This window comes from Oncorhynchus clarkii, chromosome 15 (assembly GCF_045791955.1).
Source record: "Oncorhynchus clarkii lewisi isolate Uvic-CL-2024 chromosome 15, UVic_Ocla_1.0, whole genome shotgun sequence".
NCBI classification, from domain to species: domain Eukaryota; kingdom Metazoa; phylum Chordata; class Actinopteri; order Salmoniformes; family Salmonidae; genus Oncorhynchus; species Oncorhynchus clarkii.
Window position 1 is genome coordinate 25,675,801 of NC_092161.1, and position 26,533 is coordinate 25,702,333.

Here is a 26,533-nt window from a genome sequence, read left to right on the forward strand (position 1 = left end):
GCTCAATAAAACAGCTTCAGGGTATATTAAAGAGTGATTATGGGATTGCTGATTGGATTTGGGCTCAGTTGGCCTCGTCCTCTGCCTATGAAGGGTACTCACGCTGCAAAGACCAGCTTGTCACAACAAAAGCCCTGCCTCCAACAACAACAGGCCGCACTGAAAAAAGTGACATGGACCGGTTTTCTTTGGTTCTTTGGCATTTAGCATTTCAATTTAGACCAATAAACACATTTGTTTACATCGGCATTCATTTCTTATAAATATTGAGGTTGTTACGATATAATATTTGAATAATCACCACAAGGCAAGTCTGGAGAGAGTCAGATGGGAATAAAAGCAATGCCTTGCTTGACAAGAAAACTGACAATTTGAGAGACTACCTCAATTATGACATACAACGTGAAAACATAGGTTAGATGATTGTGCTAAAAGACAGAGTTGCTATTAGACCATGTGTGTTTACCTGTTTTGGTGAGCGGGTGGGTGACCAGTTTGCGAATCAGCTGATTTTCTGACGACCTCAGTAGAAGAACAATATCTGCCGGTAGTGTATCTCTGTTCTTAGAGAGGAAGCCTGCAGCGTTGTAGATCACCTAAACATGATCAACAGAGGGGGTAAGAAGACTTGTATGCACAAACACGGTTTTTACAGCAAACTCAGCTTATTACACCTGCTACTGTTATTCACATTTCGGGTTGGGGTTTCCCCATATCCTGTCTTTTTTTTCATTATTATTGCCAACTCTAAATATTTGACCTAAAACACATATTTGATGTATTAGACAGGAGGCCTTATAACCTTTCCAGCATAGTGATGAATTCCAAAGCCAAGGTCCACCCTTTTTGGTCTCCAAAAGTTTTTGGATTTCAGGTTGTCTTCAAACTTTTCTACAATGGACAAAGTTCACACAGGTTAATTAACTAGCAGTCCAAGCTGGATGGCTGAGCATGTAAACATAATTGAATGACAGAATAAATAAGAATGCATACACATAACATACTCGCAAGGCTGCTAATTATTTAAAACGCAATGTTTAAACTACTTTTAGGTCCTCCTAAATGAACCTACTGAATAATTCATGACTTGAGTGGGGGAGTGGCTTAGCTAACAGGATAAAACTGGTGTACACGTCCTAATAATAATGATAATATGAATAATCATTTATTGGACTTATATAGCGCTTTTCTAGACACCCAAAGCGCTTTACATAGTATTGGAGGGAGCTCACCTCATCCACCACCAATGTGAAGCAGCGACCTGGGTAATGCACGACAACCAGTTTGTGCCAGAACACCCATTGGGGAGCCATGATGAAAATGGGGCCAAGTTGGACACTTAACCAGGACACCGATCACTGCCCTGAGGCATTTGGGATTAGATCTTAGTAGCTACACGAGGACTGAGTGAGGACTCTGTGGGGACTTGCCTACAAGGGTTTGGTCGGTGGCTTGGGGAAAACGGCTCTCCTCGTCCAGCAGTGACAGCATGCCCATGGGCTTCTGCAGAAACAGGTCCAGGAGAGGACGGTTGTCCTCATACTCAATCACCCTGGCGTCCACATCCTCATTCAGGTACTCGTCCTATAGGAGAGGGTAAGGGACAGAAAGATTTCAATTGGTACGGTGAAGCTGGTTTTGAATGAAACCAAAACCATATCTGACAGATACCATCACCCTGGGTAGGTTTAGTTTAGTTCTTCATGTTTGGCTCACCTGATAAAGTCAAGGCCCAACTATGAGTCAGAAACGTCACAGAACATACAGTATATGTCTCTCTAGAGGTGAAGGACAAAATTGAAATACAACGTCAAAGCTTTTAGGTAGAGCTGGGATGACAAAACGAAAATTAGCGACACCGACCATACCGGTCAATTATCGCAAGTTCATTATGATAAGTAGCCTATAACTAGAGAAAATGTGAAACTTTAAATTAAATAAGTTTGTTAATATGGGTGATTGTTAATGGGACAACCATCAAACTACTAGTAGTAGTAAAAGACAATAAAAAAACTGTGGTGCACAAACATATCGTTCTGTTTATCGTTATGGCATCAATCCAGGAAATGTATCGCAATATGGATTTTTGTCGATGCTGCCCTGCTCTACTTTTATGTACCCGTGTTCACAATGGGTACAGACACACAGACAAACACGCTCACGCATGCACACAAGGCATATAATATCTGGAACAGAACACAGCATTAGCCTCAGGCAAAGTCATTCTGAATCTGCAACCTCTTCTCAGGACAGTAGGACAACGCTGCTGGAATAACATCCTGAGGAAACAAAACAAAGCCTTCCAGAACAACAGAGGGACACGGACAAGCATCAGAAGAGCTTGTTCCTCTGGGCTTTGCTCTTATTGTTTGTCTGATAAAAACAAGTAAATATCCGTACTCTCTTCAGGAAGGATGTAGTCTATCAAGAGCCTGATGTTACAATACCGGTATGATGGTTCTGAGGAGATATACGTTGTTCTACAGATGTCTTACTGTGCAGAATTTAGTCAGGACAGTCGAGACAAATATATTGTACACTTAGCACGGTAGAAAAAGTCTTGCGTTTTGTACATACAGTACATCTATATATCGGGGCCTTATGCCAGACTTTGCCCTGGTGTGTCCTACACTGACTGTCTTGAACTCCTAATTGACCCTCCTTTGCAATGATTTATGGAACCTCTCTATGGGGTTAGACTAAAGCATTTAACAAGAGCAAACCATTCTCTGCCCGAGGCAAAAGCGCACCCCAGAGACGACGGCTGGGGAATTGTCATCCCTTTCCCCGTCGTAAATACAAGCGGAAGGATATTTCACCCTTACACACTCTGTTAAAGAGCCAGCTGGACAAACGACGATGCGTTATCACCATTTAAATGGAAATCAAGTCGTATCCAAAGGTGAAAAGTGCTTTGAAATGCTTCCCTGGAGGCATAGGCACACTCAGATGAGTATTCATACTATTTCCGAGAGAGACGACAGTGTTAGCGACAAGGAGGAATGGGCTACCTGCTCCCAGGCGAATATGTGTTGGTTGAAGTAGAACTGGATCTGTTCGTTGGCGATGTTGATGCAGAGCTGCTCAAACGAGTTCCTCTTGAAGTTCTCAAAGCCAAAGATGTCCAGGATGCCAATGTTCAGGCCCTTGTCATCCTCTCTGTCAGGGGAGATCAGAAATGATTAGATATTAAGGAAGAGTATTAGAGACAATGAGGTAGGAGAGAGACAGATCAGGAAGGTTTTATAATGATGACAGTCCTTACGATTAGCACCTACTAGTGAGGTTTATGTTCATTTTCAGGGCATCCGCACGCAGGCACGCACTTACACACGCACGCACGCACAAGCACAAGCACACACACACGCACGCACGCACGCACGCACAAGCACAAGCACACACACGCACAAGCACACACGCACGCACGCACGCACGCACGCACGCACAAGCACACACGCACAAGCACACACACACACGCACACACACACACACACACACACACACACACATACACACACACGCGCCCTCTTACCCTAGGTGTGTGTCGGGTCGGAGCAGGGTGTTGATGCGGTTGACGATCCAGCTGAAGAGTCTGCCGTATAAGGCCTTGCCCATGGCATCCCTCACCTCCGTGGCCTTGTCCACCGTGTTGGGCCTGACGATGGTCTCGCCCCGGGCCACTACGCAGTGGGACGTCAGGGCCTCCTGGAGCTCGTCTGGACGGATACACAGCAGCAACGCCGCTGTGGGGAGAAACCCAGGGATGGAAAGAATGTATAGGTACTGGATGTTGTCACCATAGAAACGGCCCTGCGGTATTGACGTTTGCATGTAGATTTGCAGCGACAACACAGAAAACATGCACATGAACATGGATATAGACATGGATATAGACATGCGGTGTGGGTAGACAGGCAGCAGGGAGGACATTGTTGGGACGATATACTGTATGTGTATGCAAACATGATGAAAATGTACACATTCAGAGAGATATCCTGTACACGTACTTTACACATAAACCAGATATAGTCAAACACAAAAAGAGGACCTATTAAAAAAGATGCAGATAACCCACATGCGCGCATCAGCAAAACAAAACCATACATGACACGCCACATCAACAAGGACACAAATCTCAACATACACACAGACATGAATACAGCCACACTGACACAGACACGCACATTCATATTTATCAAAACGAGATAACACTTCTTCAAACTGCAGCTGGTAAAATACGATAACTGGCTCTCACACCATGATACAGATGCTAGACAACACTCTTAGGAAAAAAATGGTTCCAAAATGTAATTCGGCTGTCCCCATAGGTGAACCCTTTTTGAGTTGCATGTAGAACCCTCTGTGGAAAGGGTTTTACATGGAACCCAAAAGGGGTCTACTTGGAACCAAAACGGTTATACCTGGAACCAAAGAGGGTTATTCAAAGGGTTCTCTAAAATTAAATTAAAATCATCAAACACAACTTAGTCCCCATGTCAGGCGTGTCAAGCTGAATTTAAAGGGACTGCATGTAAACAGGCTTGGGATACTGTAGTGCTTTATATCTCCAGCATTCACGCTAGGCTGGCCTCTCTGGAGAGGTAATGGGCATTAGCGGGGAAAGAGGTGAGAGTCATGTTAGCTTTACATCACACCAGGTGCTGAACTGTGCGTCTGTGTCTCACCATTCTCCAGAACTGCTATGTTGGAGATGTTGCTTTTGTCGGTTTGGTGCTCGGAGGCCACAGAGGTAAACTCAATGTCGCCTGAGTTTAGGATAGCAGCCAGAGTACTGTACACACTGCCCAGCTCCTAAGGGTTCAAAATGTGTGATTAAACTTGACCTTATTGTTCAGAATATAACACATTCATACTTTGATACAAAGTTATGGAATACTCATTTGGAGATTTCATCTGAAGGCTTTTTCATAGATTCAGTGGTTCTATTGGAACAACCTAGTTAATAGCCTTGGGGCTTGGTAGCCTACAATCTGACAGAATTACTACATCACACAAACACAAGTCTGTTTGATGGCTTTGGCATCACTGTCACATGCCGTGTCCTAATGTCACTATACTCAGACTGACATGACACCGACAAGCTCGTGTTAACTCTGCTCTCTCTTGATGGGGAGCTGCTATCCAACAGCTAGCACGGTTTAAAACACCTCTCCCCCAATGTGAACTTCTTGTTTGTGTGTATGTACTGACATGTATGTGTAACACACACACACACACACACACACACACACACACACACACACACACACACACACACACACACACACACACACACACACACTTCATGTTAATGTTTTTAAGTGTCTGTAAATTTTAAAGTATTTTGTCTGTAATGTCTTCTCCGTCTTGTGCCGGACCTCAGTAAGACTAGCTATCGCCATAGGCGTCGGCTAATGGGGATCCTAATGAAATGAAATCAGAATCCATTTAATCCAAATCAGAGATGCACTTTAGATGCACCCTGTCTTTATGTGCAAGGTAGACAGGGGAATGGGAGGTAGCCGGACTAGCAGAGTGGTTAGCGATTATAGTGATTATAAAGTACATACGATAAGTACTATTGACTTGTGGAACCCAGAGGCAATCAGTTATTTACGACACTTCCTTGGGCTTCATCAGTGTCCATGTTGCTAATTGCAAACTGTACAAGGCATCATGCCACAGTCCACACTGGCTCATATGACAGCCTATATCAACACTGGAAATCATTGTCTTGACCGTTCAACCAGAATGGGCCTCTTTTCCTGGAACTGTTTCATGGTCATTTGCAAATTTCACATCGGTTATTGCACATGAATACTTTTTTTTCTCCTTTGAATTCCTCATTTACTATAATTTCCCCTTTTCACAGCCGAGGCAATAAAATAGGAGCCATTTGTGAAAAAACAGTTTTTCACATTTTTTTTAATAAAGCATCATAACATGGCAAAGACACTCCACATTGAGAGCAACCTAGTAAAACATCCTCCAGGCTTTAACTGAGAACGGTTATGTCTGTAACCTTTGGACAGGAGGTTGGTTTTCTTTGCTATGGGAATCAGCAATGAACCCAATGTACTATAGTGTATGTACCTCCAGGGTAAAGCCGATGACTTTGAAACACTGCTCCACCGAGTCAAACTGCTCCTTGTAGAAGGTGTTGTTCACTATGTCAGGGCCCAATTTAATGTGCTCGTTGAACAGATACCTGGGACAGAAGACAGGAAAATAGACCACAAATAAGGACATGATTGGTGGGGTAACGGCAGCAAAGCAGGGTATTTGGGAAAGTATAGGGTTCCGAGAGATAGGAAGGTTCATTGTGGGACCTACTTTGGGGTTTTGCTGTCTGATAGCTTGTAGTGGGCAAGTTTCTTCCGCTCAGCTAAACCAGCGTAGATGTAGTAGAATATGTGGAAGTTCTTCTCACCTCTGTAGGGACAGTCACAGGACAGGTATATATGTCTTCACATATGAATATGTTTGATGATTGAAACACAAAGACTATTAATCCCATCCAAGTCTGTCAGCTATGGTTGCCTAAGATTACCAGAAACCTATTTACAATCTCATAAAAAGCCAAAGACATAGTAAGATGTACTCCGAAAACACATAATTGGCAAGCAACCAAGCTAATCTAGACTGCTGTGTTAAGTCAGTTGTGATAGACTGTCATCAGTTTTAAAGCTATTTGTCATGCAATACTTATCACATCCGATTATAGGCTTCATGATGGTTGCATTTAAACCTCTCATTTTAATATATGGTCCCTTTGGCACCAAAGACAATATAACCCCATGGGAGAAGTGACACTTTGAATCTAGGCAGTAGGTACATAGTTAACTGACAGACAACATTACTCTCAGAGAATGCACCGATCCTTCACCCTCAGTCTGAATTTATTTACCAAGAGCAAAAAGTCACCCTTTGAAGCCCCAATGAGGAGACGTCGGCAGCTAGAATCTTTGATCAAACAGGAAATAAGCTATCCACTCTCACTCTACCCTCTGCACTCCCTGGTCATGGGATATTACAACAGGAGCAATAAGCTGCAGTGGGAAGGCACTTCCACCAGCTTCAGAGGGACAGAGGAAAAAAATCTTCCAATTATCCCTTGCCCTTCTTGACCAGAGGCTGCTAAAATAATTATAGAAGTAATGCCTTTTGAGCCAAATAGATGGACCCACACATTAATTGGCCATTGGCCACAATCGTAATGTTGTTGTCGTGTGAAAGTCACAAGAATGCCTTATACGTATTACATGACGGCTATGTGCCAGTCAGATGAGGGCCATATGAATGCCTTAGTGAAGCTGTCTGAGGGGTCTTACGTGGCCTGATGGACGACGCGGGATTTCTCCAGGAGGTATTCTGAGATTTGCGCTCCGACAACGGTCCCCCCGCAGGTAAACTTCATCTCCAGGTATTTCCCGAAGCGGCTGGAGTTGTCGTTGATGGCGGTGCATGCGTTCCCAAAAGCCTCCACCAAGTTATTGACCAATAGGATCTTCTCTTGGAGTGATCGATTATTGGCCTGCAAAGATGTGGACGATCAGCATAAAAACATATCATTTTAAGCGATGAGTAACAATGAAAGCATGATCTGCAATGGTGCACTGTAACAGGCAGAGTATCATGTTCGCCGTCACAAGTGAACATGAAGTGCCGTAATTACATTCTATGTCATTCTTACGACCGTATCTCACCTTTCCAAGCACCGTGAGCTGCTCGACCAATAGATGGGCGCTCTCTGTCTTCCCTGCACCACTCTCTCCACTGATTACAATGCACTGCACAGAAACAACCAATCCCCAGTTACTATGGTATTCTGGTCTACTGACATGTTGCTATGCTCGTACAGCACATAGTGGAACGTACTGTATCATTCATACATTACAGTTGACACGGACTTGTGTACCTGGTCTGCGTTGTATGACACCATGGACTGGTAGGCTATGTCAGCGACAGCAAAGATGTGTGGCGGGTTCGCGGTGCGTTTCGCTCCTATGTACATCTTTGTGTACTGTGCAAGGAAAAGGATGAGGCACATGTAAGGGGATTTCATTTGAATTTGATACCAACAAGTAAGTTAGCTACACTATATGCAGCTAAAATGGGCTGACTCAAATACAACAACCTTCTAGCTGCCTTCTAGTATAGCAAAAAGACAAAGAGATTAAAGACGTGCTCTGGAACTTTGCAGCGTAATATGTTTTTATTAAAACACATTTTTTTTAAACCTCCCTCTTTGAGCTGGATGTGTCATTGTGTAGTTCATACATGCCTACTCTACGAGCATAATTACGATCTTACATCAATTAGCCACGAAATCCCTAGTTTGAAAGCGACTGTTTTCTGGAAGATATGCCATTTTCTTTCGATTTTCCCACACATGGGCCAGCCCCCTAGCAACTCGAGTTCAACCAATGAGCTTCAGCCCCTCGCCAATTGAGGGACAGCTAGCAAGAGGCACATCATGCACACACAGCAGAGCGAGAGTGAGCCATTTACTTTATGTTCATATTCCTTTTATTCATTCTAATTGTTGTTGCATTGTTGAGAAGGAACCCGCAAGTAAGCATTTTGTTGGACGGTGTATACCCCACATTTGACTAATAAAACTTGAAACTTGAGAGCGATGACGTGGTACCACTTTTGGCTCGTGAGTGCTACTTTCAGAACTATTTTCAGAACGACTGGCTAGAAAGTACACAAAAGTACCGGAGAATCTCTTCAAGCAATTTTCAAAAATGTAATGACTAGTTATGACTAGTATCATGACATTTTGTCTTGAAGGGTTCAGTTACAAAAACATCAGCAGTTCAGTAAGACAAGCACCATTTTTACAGAACAGCATAAACTCTAAAAAAGAGAGGCAGTGAAGAAATTGTGTGATAAATGGAAAAGTGTGACCAGTGAAGAGAGAAAGAGAGAGAGAGAGAGAGAGAGAGAGAGAGAGAGAGAAAGAGAGAGAGAGAGAGAGAGAGAGAGAGAGAGAGAGAGAGAGAGAGAGAGAGAAAGAGAGAGAAAGAGAGAGAACGAGAGAGAGAGAGATTAAGAGAGTGAGAGACAACGGGAGCTTGGAAGGGAAAGAGGAAATGGGGCACTGGAGCCCTAATGAGATACGGTCGGGTACATTCAGTAGTGTCTGTTTGGCCACATTAACACACACGCTCGCAGAAATACACACAGACAGACAAACACACATCGCACACACAAATACACACACCTGTGGGCTATACAGCTCCATCTTGTGAAATGGGTTAACTGCAATGAGGATGTCTCCAACGTAGGTATAGATCTGGTCCTTGGCATAGCGCCTCTGAAGCTGCTCTGTGACTGAATTCTGGGAAGAGATCAAACATGCGCACTCAATATTGTGACATTCAAAGGTAATAATTGATGTTTGAAGAGACGTCATCACAGTGTTTCAGTATCATTTGACGAGGGCCTCGGTGCAGAGCAATGATTACTGAGGAAACATTGCAGTAAGATTAAACACTTATTAGGATTGCTTACAGTATGCTGGCAAATTGGCAATATATCTGTCAGCGTAAATAATCATTATGCAACATAATAAATGTACACTGTCGTTGATCACATGAATATGAGAATCTGGACTCAGTTCCGTTCATCATATCCACCTTGATTCCATTAGGCATTGTGCTTAGATCATACATTCTGTTTCCACCCCCTCTCTCGGGCCAGACTAGGATATAAACAAAACCAGCCATCTAGAAGAATGGGCAAAAATATCCCGAGGCGACTGAGTAATTTGTATGTTTCAATATGTCAATGGAGCACTCAGCTTTGATAAATCACCCTAAATGTGTTTGGTACAAATATTGCTATTTTGCTTCTATATTCATTTAATACCGGTGTAGAGACTAGAGGGAAGTAATTCTGAGAGGAAACACTGTCCTAACTTAAACTGTGGGTGGTTATCAATAACCTACACTCATAGAAAAAATGGTGCTATCTAGAACCTAAAAGGGCTCTTTGGCTGTGCCCATAGGATAACCATTTAGAGAAAACATTTGGGTTGAAGGTAGAACTCTTTTGGGTTCCAGGTAAATCCCTTTCCACAGAAACCCAAAAGGAACACAAAAGGGTTCTATCTGGATCCAAAAAAGGTTCTCCTATGGGGACAGTCGAAGAACCCTTTTGGGAACCTTTTTTTTACAAGAGTGTTGGTCAGGTATGGCAGCTTTGATGGGGATGGAGGCAACAAAAAATCTGAACTCATCATGAGGGGCTGCAGTGGCTCATGGGTCTGTGTACCCACATCCATACCCACACATGCAGTCAGAGCTAGCCCTAGCCCATTGGGGGCCCTAAGCGATAAAAAATAAAAGTTGCTTTCGTTTTGGGAAATTTATCCGTGGGCCTACAAAATGGGAAGTCAGCCACCAGTTGCCCCTCCCTGACCTAGGTTATTAATACCAAGTGAGAATAAATAAAACCACCTTGACACTGATTAACACAAAGCCGATTCAATTGTATGTGTGGATCTGAAAGGATTGGCTAGATTTGAACAATATGGCTAAGAATTCCACCTATCGGCTAAGGGGAAGCTATTACCGTGTTGATAATACATATCCGATATCTTCAGCCAATTGAATCTCTTACCTCATCAAGTACTTCCAGGGTGACAAGGTCATCCACTTCGTCGGGGGTGGGGCTTGATGACATAATTTGACCACCTTTCTTGGTGTGGATGCGTTCATGCCTACAACACAGGATGCAATATAAAGTCTAAAGCAACTAGTTGCATCTAAACAACTAACTTATAACAGCAACATAGCTGGTAACAATGGCTTCACATTACATTCCTCTATGAAGTTATTTTCTTAAAACTGCAACGCCTTGACTCCTTTTTCTCTTTTTACTCTCTATCTACTTAAATTAAACACATCTCCCACAGCCACACACTCCCACATAAAAATACTACAGTTTACTATGGAATACTACAGAACTTAGCATAGAATTCTGTAGTAAACTGTAGTATACTGTAGAATACTATACTACACACTTTAGTATTCCTCGATCGTGTGTAGTACTTACTATATCATTTTGTAGTATACTGTAGAATACTATAGTAAATACCACAGTATACTTGTTTGCAAAAACACTACAGTCCGCAAAAACAATGCAGTTTAAAAAAAACTATATTACAGTATTTCATTTTCATACCTACAGGACATTAGCTCTCCAGGAACAGGGTAGGAGAGCCCTGATCTAGATCTATTCAAGCTGTGCTTCTACACAGGCTTTTTGCCCACGATGACAATTTAGCTGCATGACTGTCCAGACACTCCTCTCCCAGTTGTCCTTTCAACCCCTCTTGAGTGCGACTCCAAGCAAGCGTTTACCTCCCCAGGCGGATAAAGGTTGAGGCTGACCACAACCAACTCTTAAACAAATAAATTGTTGGTCCCCACTGTTTTTTTTTTAATTCATTTTTTGTATTTTTTTGTATTTTATTTTGTATTTTTTTTCCCCCCTTTTTCATGGTGTCCAATTGTTGTAGTAGCTACTATCTTGTCTCATCGCTACAACTCCCGTACGTGCTCGGGAGAGACGAAGGTTGAAAGTCATGCGTCCTCCGATACACAACCCAACCTAGCCGCACTGCTTCTTAACACAGCGCGCATCCAACCCGGAAGCCAGCCGCACCAATGTGCCGGAGGAAACACCGTGCACCTGGCAACCTTGGTTAGCGCGCACTGCGCCCGGCCCGCCACAGGAGTCGCTGGTGCGCGATGAGACAAGGACATCCCTACCGACCAAGCCCTCCCTAACCCGGACGACGCTAGGCCAATTGTGCGTCGCCCCATGGACCTCCCGGTCGCGGCCGGTTACGACAGAGCCTGGAACCCAGAGTCTCTGATGGCACAGCTGGCGCTGCAGTACAGCGCCCTTAACCACTGCGCCACCCGGGAGGCCCTGATCCTATTGTTATTGTGTCTAACTGTCTAGTAGCTCCTTTCCCTGTTTTTCCCTCCTTGCCTTGAATGGTGCCATGACATGTCTTAATCCACGCTGTCTGACTCTACTGGCTGATTGTGCTAAACCTGATTGTAAAATGATGCTGAATTTTTTTTTTACTGAACCTTTATTTAACTGGGAAAGTCAGTTAAGAACAAATTCTTATTTTCAATAGGAACAGTGGGTTAACTGCCTTGTTCAGGGGCAGAATGACACATTTTTACCTTGTCAGCTCGAGGATTCGATCTTGCAACCTTTCAGTTACTCGTTCAACCACTAAGCTACCTGCCACCCCTTGGCTGGTGTTTTTACAAACATTTTCTAATCCTCGCTCGACCAGCAACATGTGCCAGTATTGTGGAAAAACTCAATAATTATACCCATTCCTAAAGCATCTAATCCCTCTGTGCTGGATGACTTGACATCCTTAGTAATGAAGTGCCTTGAGAAAATTGTGAAAAGTCATGTGTTCTCAGCGCCACCCAGAAACTCCTCGACCCGTTTCAGTTTGCTTATCAGCCCAGCAGAGGAGTTGATGATGCCATTCTTATACTCCTCAACATGGTCTATAGACATCTAGAGGGTGCCAAATCCCATGTCAGGGTTTTGTTTGTTGACTTTTCTTCTGCCTTCAACACAATCCAGCCTTACATTCTGGCACAGAGACTCATTCGGCACTTCCCCTTAGATTTGTGGCTGGTTTTGTGGCTGTTGGACTTCCAGAGCCAACGGTCACAGCGGGTCAAAATAGGTCCCCAAGTGTCAGACATACGCACCACCAACACAGGCTCTCCTTGTACACTAATAGTTGTACAGTTCCCATCCTGACAGACACCTCGTTAAGTTCGCTAATGACCCTGCCTTGATCAGCCTGTTGCATGGTGACGAGGAACACCATGGCCCGGTCCTAAATGACTTTGTAGAGTGGTGTGACCAATCACACTTAGTCCTCAATACCAACAAGACCAAAGAGATGTGCATAGACTTCAGGAAGTGCACAACACCTACCTCTGCAACATCTATCAGAGGTCAGAACATAGAGATTGTAGAGGAATACAAATATCTGGGTGTCCTCTTGGACAATAAACTTCAGTAGAGTAAATGTACAGACCTGATCTACTAAAAGAGTCACAGAGACTGTACTTTCTCAAAAGGCTGGGATCTTTTAATGTTGACTGTACTATACTGACTCTGTTTTACAAATCTTTCATTGAGAGTATTTCAACTGCTTGTATTGTTTGTTGGTTTGACAATGCCACTGTCAGTCAGAGAAATATGCTGACAAGGATTATTACCACAGCAAGTAAGGTACTTGGAGTCAAGCAGACAGGCCTGGATGAGATCTTTAAGGCCAGGGCCCTCTGCAAGGCTCACAAAATCATTTTAGACCCCAGCCACCCCCTGTACCCGGACTTTGAACTAGTCCCCTCTGGGTGCAGGTATAGGGCACCCCTCGGCAGCAAAAACAGAACTAGACAATCATTTGTGCCAGGTGTGATTTCCCTCCTAAATAGCTAATGTTCCTATCCACCCAGTAAGGCCAGCAGGCTAGTCTCTTTTTATTGCTATGTAACTGTTAGAAAAATTGTATTGTCAATTTGTTTTGTAATTAAACGCCACTTTACATGACAGTGCAACAAAATTTCCCTATGGGGACAATAAAGTCAGTAAAGCTGTGACAATGTCATTTTTCACGCTATTTGATGGGTCATACATTGTTTGATTTGTTAAAACATGGGTATAGGTTGTAAAAACTACAGTCAAAGTTAGACTTGAAACAGAAGACGGAGAAACGAACAACACATCTACACTCAAAAGGGTCTAGCCTGACTAAAACACATCTGGAACACAAGGATGACAGTGTCATCCTTTGATGTCGACAACAATCGTCTAGACACAGCACAATGACTTGATTTCAGCAAAGTGCTGGGTTGTGGGTAGGCTACAAACTACAGTCTACAGTTAGGGCTTTGATTAGACAAAATAAGTGGGCAGGTAACTAGCTACCCCTACAACCCCTACCAGGGCATTCATATCCCCTACCTGTCGTTACTGTCTGTGCTTCTGTCTGTCTTTCCATGATGGCTTAAATGACAGAAATAACATTACAGTTCATAAGCAGGATATGACATCGTTGCAGTGGTTGAACTTGATATCTGGGCTTCAGGGGCCCAACATTCAGTCACTGGTGAAGCTTTGAGCCTGAAGGTGACCCAATATCCAGCTGATGTGCAATTTGGATTACTGTCTTCATCCAAGTAAAAATAATGCCTATCTCCTCCAATGGCAGACAGTTGTGCAACAGTAGTAGGAATGTAATAGAATGTAATATAACATAAAGTACTGTGTGGAGTAGGTGAAGCTTGGGTTTGAAAGTTAAGATGAAATAAATCCACTAAATTTTCACATTGGATCCCGGCATGGGTCCCTTTCGTAGATAACAAGTGACATGACTGTATAATAACATGTAAAACATGCAAGGTTATATAAGAATAGGTCTACATGACCAACAGAGAGATGTTATGAAATATATTATGACATTCATATGGAAGGAGTTTCTAGAATGTTCCATATGTTGTTGTTTTTTTTCTTCTTTTATTTCACCTTTATTTAACCAGGTAGGCCAGTTGAGAACAAGTTCTCATTTACAACTGCGACCTGGCCAAAATAAAGCAAAGCAGTGTGACAAAAACAACAACACAGAGTTACATAAAAACAAATGTACAGTCAATAACACGATACATGTGCAAATGTAGAAGAGGAGGGAGGTAAGGCAATAAATAGGCCATAGAGGCCAAATAATTACAATTTAGCAATTAGACACTGGAGTAATAGATGTGCAGATGATGATGTGCAAGTAGAGATACTGGGGTGCAAAAGAGAAAGAGGATAAATAACAATATGGGGATGAGGTAGTTGGCTGTGCTATTTACAGATTGGCTGTGTACAGGTACAGTGATCGGTAAGCTGCTCTGACAGCTGATGCTTAAAGTTATAGAGGGAGATGTAAGACTCCAGCTTCAGTGATTTTTGCAATTCGTTCCAGTAATTGGCAGCAGAGAACTGAAAAGAAAAGCGGCCAAAGGAAGTGTTGGCTTTGGGGTGACCAGTGAAATATACCTGCTGGAGCGTGTGCTACGGGTGGCTGTTGCTATGGTGACCAGTGAGCTGAGATAAGTCGGGGCTTTACCTAGCAAAGACTTATAGATGACCTGGAGCCAGTGGGTTTGGCAACTAATATGTACTGAGGGCCAGCCAGCTAGAGCATACAGGTCGCAGTGGTGGGTAGTACATGGGGCTTTAGTGACAAAAACGGATGGCACTGTGATAGACTACATCCAATTTGTTAGGTAGAGTGTTGGAGGCTATTTTGTAAATTAAGTCAAAGATCAGTAGGAGAGTCAGTTTTGCGAGGGTATGTTTGGCAGCATGAGTGAAGGAGGCTTTGTTGCAAAATAGGAAGCCGATTCTAGATTTAATTTTCGATTGGAGATGCTTAATGTGAGTCTGGAAGGAGAGTTTACAGTCTAACCAGACACCTAGGTATTTGTAGTTGTCCACATATTCTAAGTCAGAACCGTCCAGAGTAGTGATGCTAGTCAGGTGGGCGTGTTTGGGCAACAATCGGTTGAAGAGCATGCATTTAGTTTTACTAGCATTTAAAAGCAGTTGGAGGCCACGGAAGGAGTGTCGTATGGCATTGAAGCTCGTTTGGAGGTTTGTTAACACAGTGTCCAAAGAAGGGCCAGATATATACAGAATGGTGTCGTCTGCGTAGAGGTGGATCAGAGAATCACCAGCAGCAAGAGCGGCATCATTGATATATACAGAGAAAAGAGTCGGCCCGAGAATTGAACCCTGTGGCACCCCCATAGAGACTGCCAGAGGTCCGAACAAGAGGCCCTCCAATTTTACACACTGAACTCTATCTGAGAAGTAGTTGGTGAACAAGGCGAGACTGTCATTTAATGCAAAGGTCAGTTGAATCCTGAATACATAGTGCTATGTGGGGCCTTTTTAGCTTTTAACTTTCTACCATTGGCTAACAGAGGTCATCTGCATCATGACGGTACCTTGTCTTCCCAGTGGTTCCTATCTGCTGGTTGAGGTCTATGAGTTCCATCAGCTGTTTCTGCAGGATCCTCTCTCTGCCTACAATCTGTCTGATGAACACATGCTGGAGCAGGTCTAGAACGTTAGGCCTCAGCTCAAAGTCCTTGATCAGACATCTGTGGGTGAGACAGTTGGACAGGGAGAATGTTACTTATGCTCTGGGTCTTGCAATCAGCAAGTGAACATTGTGATATTCTGATTCATGCTTCTGTTTTAGGGGGTGAATGGTTTATGAAGAGCAAATCTGAAGAGGATAATAAACCAAGTATTTTGGCCTGTAAATGAGAGGGAATGTTTACACGTTTGTGCTCTGTAATTAGTAACGACACACACACACACACACACACACACACACACACACACACACACACACACACACACACACACACACACACACACGCACACACGCACACACGCACACACGCACACACGCACACACGCACACACGCACACACACACCAACAGACACATAACATACACACACACCCAGCTCCCATTATACTCACTTGCAGATGAAGTCGTTAAAGTGGTCCGACCACAGCTCCGGCTGGTACAGGGTAGGGGGAGGGTTTCTGTATGGGGGAAATAATCAAAAGATAAGATAAAATGTGAATTACACAGACTGGGAGGAGAACAGAGGCTACGGCTGGGATCAGGATGATGGAATGATCATCACACTGTGCTTAATTTCAGATACCAAGAGAAATCTCAACGTTAAGCCTGATACTCACATAGGGAAACTTTAAGGCCACTTGGATCTAAGTATTTTGGTGAAAAACACCAACAAATGATTTCGAAGCTAAACAGCACCAGGTTGTACTTGCAGAATGCTGACATAAACTTGTCATGGGACCATCAAAATGTTGACAGGTGTTATGCCAATCGGAAATAACACAGTTATAAGACATTATACCCATTATGCAGACTTTCTCCTCCAGTCTCAAAGTATCCATAATGAATACAAAAAAGTGGTCCTTTAACACGCAAATACAGCCAGAGACTGTAGTTAGCTCCCCAACCCCGACAAGACCACACCCACTAAGGAACAATAACGCTAATTTGTATAATTCCCTGTCTTGTTTAAAGTGGTTCTTTAGGAGAGGGTGCTTGGCACAGGTTGTAAGAGTTGATATTGCATTGGGCCCTTTTCACGTCCGCACTGACAGCGATTCATTGCTGTAATGGGAGGGCATACATCTCCTGGTTATCACACTTAGTTCACACCCCATATAGACAGAGTGTGTGTCAGACATTTAAATGGACTCTGTTCTGCCAACACTCCCACTATTAAAATGAATTCTTATCTGGAAGACAAACAGGTCTGGAGAAGCTGTGGGGAGGGGAGAGTCAACCATCTGCTATCTAGACCTGGATACTGGAGCTGAATGTGGAATCAAGGAGCTGAGAGGAAACAAGGACGCCTACTGGAGCGATATACTGGTGAGAGACGAAAGGGTTTTGACCATAGTAAAAGGACGCAGCCATCAGTACTATTGAGTCAAGATAATAGCAGTGGTCAAACAAGCTCACACTTCTCATCAAATTCTCATGCAACTAATTCATCTGTGTGATTAGTACAACCTACTCAATGTGTTTAAAATGTGTAATTCCGGGAAATATTTAGACCATTCCTATACACTCCTGTATCTTTCTACTCCTTTACCAGGAACCGTTTTGATCTGAAGAACCCTTTATGGAAGACAGCGGTTCTTTGTAAGGTACAGGGTTCCACCTAGAACCTTTGTCATCCTAAGAACCGTTTTTGGAAGAAAGGGCTCTTTGATGATTCTTTACTAGGCAAGAAGGACTCTTTGGAAGGCAAGAATGGTTCTACATAGAAACATATATCATATTTCCCAGCATGCTCTTTTGCAGGGTGGTTTTCAAAATTGTTTGTTTAATGTCTGTGTTTTTGCATGTACACTGATTTATAGATACATTTTATGCTACACACAGAAAAATAGCATACATTATTCTAAACTAATCCAATCTGTTAGTGGTTGGACTTATTGCACCTGTTACTGAGATGGTTGTTCTAGATGGTTGTTCTAGATGGTTGTTCCAGTTAAGATGATTTATTGAGGTATTCTCAATATTCCATCTTCCCTACAAAATTCCACTTGTTCCACTAATTCCAAAACTAATTAAACATCACTTTGCAAGCCAGCATAATGTGACTCGCAGGCCTGATGTGGCCTGTAAACCAGGAGTTTCCTAACACCACTGTGTTAATAAAAAAAACATATTTTTACCTTTATTTAACTAGGAAAGTGTTAGGGTATAATTAGTCCCTCAAATAAAGGCCTTATGATATATGTAATGTATTGTCATAAATAATTACATTTTAAAGTATAATAAGGCTGGTGGAACCATTCATAGAGGGTACTAGGAAGAAGATAAAAGGGTTTCTCGGTTAAACAATTCATAGAGAGTTCTAGGTATAACCATTTACAGGGGGTTTTATGAGAACCCTACATAGTGGGTTCAGGTAGAACCCTCTGTAAAGGCTTTTACCTAGCATCAACAAGGGTTCCCCTGAAGTGTTTTTTTTTTTTACCCTTCCTAAATTCATGTATTTTGGACATGTACTGTATGCTGGGACATATTTTGTGTGTGTATGCTTTCCTGGCTGTGTAGTGTGTATTTTAGACTTGACCTGGGGTCTGTTCCCGTCCCTTATCTGTCTGGGTGACTGCTAGGCAGTGCCAGGCCAGAGGGAGTGTTGGCAGAACTGCTCTCTCTGGGATCAAACCGGGATAATCCTGAACACAGGTTCCCTAGCCATAATCCAGTGGAGGAACAGCTTCCGGACATCTTGGGTGATGTCATCATGGCTATTAAAAGGGGACAGCACTTCAAGCAAAAACACAGCGTGTGCCTTCGCTGGTCACTAGTGTGTGAGTAAGAGAATGAAATGAATCACTGTTGAACTCAAGACCCATTTGAATGCATTAGTGAAATGCATTTACAAACCTGCTCAATGTGTTTGATTACTTGTATACTAGCATGTCTGCTGGCATGACAGGACAGTGTTGGATGTAGAGTGTTGGCAGAACAAAGGATAAGGGAATTTTGGCAACCAAAAATACAAAGGTCAGTGGCAATCATCCCACTGAATCTATTGAATTTTGTTCATTTAACATGGTTTCTCAATGGAGATCCTGGCCAGCATAGTGAAAGAGGAGTGTGAGGGAAGTGTGTGGAGAGAGCCTGCAGCTCTTGTAACAGCAGTCACAAAGATTCAGAGATAGCTGTGTGATGATGACTGCTCTGGAACAAAAACCCCCAAGCAAAGAGTACACTAACAACAGAGGGGAGAGCTGAGAGAATGGCCTTTGTGTGTGTATGTGTGTGTGTGTGTGTGTGTGTGTGTGTGTGTGTGTGTGTTTAGACAGAGAGGGTCATAGCAAGAACGAGAGAGAGAAAGAGAGAGAGAGACGCACACACAGAGAGAGAGACACAGAGAGAGAGAGAGAGAGAGAGAGAGAGAGAGAAAGACAAAGAGAGAGAGAGAGAGAGAGAAAGACAAAGAGAGAGAGAGAGAGAGAGAGAGAGAGAGAGAGAGAGAGACAGATAGATAGATAGATAGATAGATAGAAAGACAAAGAGAGAGAGAGAGAAAGACAAAGAGAGAGAAAGACAAAGACAAAGAGAGAGAGAGAGAGAGAGAGACACAGAGAGAGAGAGAGAGAGACACAGAGAGAGAGAGAGAGAGAGAGAGAGAGAGAGAGAGAGAGAGAGAGAGAGAGAGAGAGAGGTGAAAGAAAGAAGGGTCATTTACCATTTGCAATTTTTCCAGTCTAGTGAGGCATGTGTGTGTGCCTCTGTGTGTCGGTGCACACAGTGGTGGGGTGGAGATGGACAAAATGTTGTGGCGTCAAGATGACAGCGGTGATGAGCGCTTGTGCACCCGCCTCACAGCCTGAAGACCAACGACAGTAATCAATAACCATTCACCTCCTCCTCCCCCAACACAGTGAGGGCAGAGGAGGAAAAAGATGATCTAGACTCCCCTCCCTAAGATGATCTCGACACCCCTCCCTATTTATCCACAGAAAGAGGAGGATCGCAGTAAATAGCAGAGAGAGGTGGTACGTCTAAGCTGCTGTAATGCAAAAGAAAGCTATCTATTCATTTTGCCTTCTGACAGATCCAAGCCCCACAGACAGTTGTATGGAAGGACAATTCATCTCGCTGGCTACAGAACTGTAGAGTGCAAATGGTTTTGTAAATTGCAGTCCAAACTGCCTGCACTGCCCTACTTTGACGTTCTATTCTACCAACTGAAAAGCGCAGTAATAAAACCTAGTTGTGATTATTGTGTTGCTCTTTTGTGTATGAAGGGCCCTCACAGTGTTCTACAGGAGCACCATCGAGAGCATACTGTCAGGCTGCGTCACAGCCTGGTACGGCAACTCCACCGCCGCTGACCGCATGGCTCTTCAGAGGGTGGTATGCTCAGCCGAATGCACCATTGTGTGCACACTGCCTGCCCTCCAGGACACCTACAACACCAGGTGTCGCAGGAAAGGCCAAGAAGATCATCAGGGACCTCAGCCTCGCCACAGACTGTTCTCCCCATTTTCATCACTCAAATGTGGGCAGTACACAAGCATTATGGCTAAAACTAAGACTCTCTCTAGCTTCTACCCCCAGACCATCAGGCTGCTGAATAGCCACCACTAGTTAGCTAACTGCTACCCCTGCCCCCCACTGACTTTCTACCACCCCTCAACAGACATCTACCCTACCCAATGGACATTTATCATTATGAATAGCCACCACGGCTGCCATCTGTGTAGCAGTTAGATTGCTAGGCTGATGTTAGTTGTTGCAATAACGTCTCGTTGTCTGATATCTAACAACAGATGTTAGACATAGCTAACGCCTAGCCTTTAGCTCAGTGATTTAGGAAAATACTTCCTTCTCTGTTGGATATCTTGCACTGAAAACCCCGGTTCAATCCCCAGATGGTTAAATGTGCAGTTATAGGAGCCTGACCTGGGGATTTTGAAGAGAGCTCTCATTGGATGGAGGTCGGAGAGGGGCGGGTCTCCATCTCCCAGCTCTATGGCAGTAATGCCCAGGGACCAGACGTCACAGCGAGCGTCATACGTGGAGTCCAACTGCTGCTCACACGCTATAACCTGTAGACGGAGACACGCGCACACACCCTCATTACGATTAGCAGCAGGAAAATGCAGTCTGTCTTTCTAATAGTTTCAAAAAGCTTGTCTAAGGATAATGTTATTGAGAGTGTCTTGGGAGTTACGGGCACACCTTTATCAACAACTGCTGCAGGCGTCTACAGGGAATATTGTACAGATAGGGCACGCACGCACGTACAAACACACACACACACACACAGATAGACCATCATCAAGAGTGCACGCACGCACGCACGCACGCACGCACGGACGCACGCACGCACGCACGCACGCACACACACACACACACACACACACACACACACACACACACACACACACACACACACACACACACACACACACACACACACACACACACACACACACACACACACACACACACACACACACAAACCGCCATCAACAATATCCTTAGGCCAAAATGGCATCCCACTAACAAAATATATCTCCCCATAGGAGACACATACGGTACGTACACAGACAGAGCATCGATACACACAGTTAAATCCACACCCAGACACCTCAATCACCTGCAGGGAAACAACAGTAATCATTCCCAAGGTACATACTTTAGTAGCGTACTCAAAAAATGCATAATATTGTCCAAACATAACAATTACAACATCATTAAGACACCTTTATCGACAAGGGTCCCAAAATGAAATATTCTAAATGACAAAACGTCACATGAACATAATGAAGTACACATTAACGTGCAGAATGCACACCATAGCACAGTACACACGCACAAACATAGATGAAGAGTAGTGTCATGAACATGTCACAACTCACATGAATAACAAGAAACCATAAGCAATACGGAATCTTCATCTCAACAGTCATGAAGAATATTCAGCATTTACGACAACAAGAAAAGCCAAGCAGATACATTAGAATCCATCTTGCCTTACCCTCAACTCAAATCCACTAAATTTGAGGTACTCTTATCTTTTTCCAACAAAGCACAGAAGGTACCATCCAACCCTTCGTAAAAGGTTTCCAAAACTGGCAGAGAAACCTTACGATAGCCTATCGACTATCTGCCGCACTCCTCTCTCTGTTTCTGTTCGGTGTTCTGTACGTTGTTGCTTTTAAAAAAGTATTTTTTTTACTCAAATGGTCCACCTGAAAGGACATCCACCTTCTAATGTCAGTAGTTATACTCTATGTAAACGTTATGTAAAATGACATTTCTCCACGTGAGTTAACACCAAATACATTTGCAAAGTGGATGTAAAAGTCATGTAAAAAAAGAAGGACGGCCGGTTTAACCAGGTCACCTTCAGCATCGTGTTGTAGTGTGAGCCAGCCAAGCGCTAGTGTCTTGTGACAGACAAGAACATTGAGTAGCTGGTCAGAGGCCAACACTCAGGTGAGATTTGGTTCTTATTCGGGGCTCCCGAGTGGCGCAGCGGTCTAAGGCAGTTTATCTAAGTGCTAGAGGTGTCACTACAGACAACCTGGTTCAAATCCAGGCTGTATCACAACCGGCTGTGATTGGGAGTCTCATAGCGGAGCACAATTGACCCAGTGTCGTCCGGGTTTGGCCGGGGTAGGCCGTCATTGTAAACAAGAATATGTTCTTAACTGACTTGCCTAGTTAAACAAAAGTCAAATAAATCAATTCTACTTATCAAGGTCAACAAAAGTCAGCATTCTTTCTACAGGTCCAGTGTTGGGTGCTATGTAAGTGTCTAGCGAGGTAAAGGGAATGAGGCCTACCTCCGGCGCCATCCAGAAAGGTGTTCCCACCGAGGTGTTCCTACGGAGACGAGTGTTCGTCAACTGGGCCGAAACACCTGCACAAAGACACAAGGACAACATAGCTCAATTAAATAGGAACCACAGTATGAACGGCTGTATGCATTGGGACATCACAGTTCAGTTACATAGGACATCTATAGATTTATTTTAATCTCATGTCCATCAGACAGAAACCAGAGCAGCTGGTTCCGATGATGAGCTGTCATAGGGTCAAAGAGTGAAGTTCTATTCATATTCCAGCTGGGATGGATGAAGTAAACGAAATTCCTGACCCACTCTGTTAGCCATGATGGTGCCGTCACTGGTGACATTGAACGAAAACAGACTTGTGCACGCACGCACGCACGCACGCACACACACACACACACACACACACACACACACACTCAAACACACACACATAGCCTCAAACATAGCCTAAACAAACGCCAACTTGTGATCGCTCTCAAGCAAATGATGGATTGCTTTGCATTACAAATACCCCCAGGTGATTTAGCAGTGCATTTGACTAGAAATCCCATCATGAACAAACCTCAGAACGACTATATTTGCACTTGCTTTCTAATCTACACAATACTGACTAACCCATTCAAACCATGACATGATTTAATTGGGATTATTTGGTAAGTGTTCCCGTTATCTTCTGGTCATTTTGAAAGGAGACTGTATACAATTCAAACGGCTATGTCTACGGTGGATATTTAACTAAGAATTATTCTAAAGGTCCAGTCAATCTGAACAGTCTCTTCACTGTGGCCATAGCCATTAGCAGAAGGCTGCTTTCTCTTCCTACCTTCACAGTTATGAGGCTAGGAAGATGTTACACACATGATGTGGGTGTAACACTCATGTGCAGTGGTGTAAAGTACTTTAGTAAAAATACTTTAATGTAATACTTAAGTCTTTTTTTTTGGGGGGGGGGGGGGGGGGGGGATATCTGTACTTTACTTTACCGTTTGACTTTTACTTCACTACGTTCCTAAAGATAATAATATACTTTTTACTCCATACATTTCCATACAGTACTCGTTATATTTTGTATGCTTAGCAGGACAGAAAAATTGTCAAATTCACGCACTCATCCAGAGACCATCCCTTGTCATCCCTACTGCCTGATCTGGCAGACTCACTAAACACACGTTTCATTTGTAAATGATGTCTGAGTGTTGGAGTGTGCTACTGGCTATCTGTCAATTTAAAAAACAAGAAAATGATGCCGTCTGGTTTGCTTAAAATAAGGACTTTGAAATGATTTATACTTTTACTTTTGATACTTAAGTATATTTTAGCATTTACATTTCATTTTGATACTTAAATATATTTCAAAACCAAATACTTTTACTCAAGTAGAATTTTACTGGGTGATTTTCACTTAAACTTTCGTCATTTTCGATTAAGGTATCTTTACTTTTACTCAAGTATGAAAATTGGGTACTTTTTCCACCACTGCTCATGTGTTCATATCAAAATGTCTGGACAATCAGCGACAGGCCGAGCCACAGTCGTGAACCAGACTCCAGTCCAGACAAATCAGTGTGAAGCTGCAGTAGGTGGTAGAGGAGCAGCCTGAACTGAATCCACCACTAGGTTATCAACAGAATGCAGCGAGACTACTATGGACTGAGAGAGAAGCTGTGCATCAACAACTAGCTGTGTGGTTACTATGTGCTTATATGTTTAAACAGACAACTGGAGTATTCCAAAGTGTTTTACAATACAGTATATGACATGTTGCTAGCATAGATGAATATACAGTATACAGTACACTCCATCTGAGTCAACAAATCACACATGTGTAAAACAATGTTAATGTTGGCTTTTATCTATGCTGTATGTAACTGTATAGTGAATATGAATGAACTAGAGTATAAGACAATGTTATTTGTAAAGACTATATAATGGATATCTCTCAGAGGCCCTCCTTGTTGCATGGGTTAAACTGCATTCTGGATGGAATGAATAGGCAGGAGAAGGACTGCAGTAAGCAGCAGATTCTCAACGGTGCTGTAGCAAACATCAAAAGGGATTAGGATTATATGCAGGAGGGGATATACACAGGGCTGACACACTGTGCTGCACGTGCACGTGCACATGCACACATGCTCATGCATGCACACACACACACGCTCATGCATGCACACACACGCTCATGCATGCACACACACATGCTCATGCATGCGCACACACACGCTCATGCATGCACACACACACAAACGATGCATGCACGAACACATGCATGTTACTAGCAGAATTTTTTTTGCACAGATAGTCAGTACACAGACACATTTGAGTCATTTATCAGAGCGACTTGGGTTAAGTGCCTTGCTCAAGGGCACATCGACATACTTTTCACCTAGTCGGGATTGGGATTCAAACCAGCAACCATTCGGTTACCGGCCCAATGCTCTGAATCTCTAGGCTACCTGCTTACACACACGCACACGCACACACACAGAAAACCTACACCCAATCAAACACACACGTCCTACACACATATGTTCACACATATTAACCCGTATTTAACCATTTCATGGTTGGTGTGATGAAATGGTTATGAGGCCCTGACACGTATGCACAAAGACAGCCCTATAAAAAGCCCCCGTGGCCGTTCTTTTTCTACAACATTACCCAGAGGCAGGGCCCGGCGGAACACCCTTAATAATCATCAGAGAGATAACACTGTCAATTAGCATATTCATTAAGAAACTGAAAAGATGGCCTCCATCCATATTCTTCTTCTCTTTTTCAGTGCTTTTTTTTCTCAGAGTGGTGATGAGTCACTGCAGGGGTTTTATCTTTTCAGCTGCTTAGTGTAGCGTGGGACGTGCCAGTCCCCCACATGGAAAACTATTAGCCTCGGCGTGACGCAGGACACGCGTGGAGCACGTGTCCCTGCTATCTTCCTCTCTCTCGCTCTCTCTGTCCCCCATCTCTCCTAGCCACCTATGTCCAGCCCCCTGTATCACCACTGTCTGTCTATTTTGTCGCTCTGGGCCGTCTGTCTTTCTGTCTGTCTGTCTGTCTGTCTATTTCGTCGCTCTGGGCCGTCTGTCTGTCTGTCTGTCTGTCTGTCTGTCTGTCTGTCTGCCGCTCCACGTATCAATGTGCCCATTGATATATTCCCCAACCTTTCTCTTATCAAAATCAGTTACCAGGATTCAGAAGAGAAGCAAAATACAATTTTTCCTGCACAGCATGACAGCCTATTGGAATAAATGTGCAGTTGAGTGTCTTTTAGTTTTCACAGTGGGTGAGATACCATGGGTCGCCAACCCCAACAAGAGTAGACTACATTAATTCAGTGGAAGAGGATTTGGGTGATTCTCACCATAATGACAGCACATTTGAAGCTAAATGAAGAAACATAAACTCTTCTCTGTTCCCATGACAATCTTTGTTTTTGTCATAGCAACACATATTTATGTGGCAAGTAGCCTAGCGGTTAAGAGCGTTTGGTCAATAACCAAAAGGTCGCTGCTCGAATCCCTGCGCTGACT

General features: G+C 43.4%; 1 protein-coding gene across 4 annotated transcripts in view; it reads right to left on the reverse strand.

The window, feature by feature from the left end:
* The window catches only part of LOC139367109 (myosin IIIA), a 73,190-nt gene that overhangs the window by 18,760 nt on the left and 27,897 nt on the right, over positions 1 to 26,533 (reverse strand). For 2 of the 4 annotated variants that reach the window (XM_071105160.1, XM_071105158.1), the window contains exons 6-24: positions 22,995 to 23,071; positions 21,749 to 21,802; positions 21,103 to 21,248; positions 16,608 to 16,673; positions 16,062 to 16,217; positions 14,032 to 14,073; positions 10,630 to 10,729; positions 9,230 to 9,346; positions 7,919 to 8,023; positions 7,707 to 7,790; positions 7,332 to 7,534; positions 6,334 to 6,432; positions 6,094 to 6,208; positions 4,686 to 4,812; positions 3,533 to 3,743; positions 3,012 to 3,159; positions 1,431 to 1,584; positions 803 to 891; positions 467 to 596 (exon numbers count right to left, since the gene is read on the reverse strand). In XM_071105160.1, the coding sequence (XP_070961261.1) occupies positions 467 to 596; positions 803 to 891; positions 1,431 to 1,584; positions 3,012 to 3,159; positions 3,533 to 3,743; positions 4,686 to 4,812; positions 6,094 to 6,208; positions 6,334 to 6,432; positions 7,332 to 7,534; positions 7,707 to 7,790; positions 7,919 to 8,023; positions 9,230 to 9,346; positions 10,630 to 10,729; positions 14,032 to 14,073; positions 16,062 to 16,217; positions 16,608 to 16,673; positions 21,103 to 21,248; positions 21,749 to 21,802; positions 22,995 to 23,071 (2,223 nt within the window). The remainder of the gene's footprint in view (positions 1 to 466; positions 597 to 802; positions 892 to 1,430; positions 1,585 to 3,011; positions 3,160 to 3,532; positions 3,744 to 4,685; positions 4,813 to 6,093; positions 6,209 to 6,333; positions 6,433 to 7,331; positions 7,535 to 7,706; positions 7,791 to 7,918; positions 8,024 to 9,229; positions 9,347 to 10,629; positions 10,730 to 14,031; positions 14,074 to 16,061; positions 16,218 to 16,607; positions 16,674 to 21,102; positions 21,249 to 21,748; positions 21,803 to 22,994; positions 23,072 to 26,533) is intronic. The other 2 variants (XM_071105161.1, XM_071105159.1) reach the window with 1 other exon arrangement.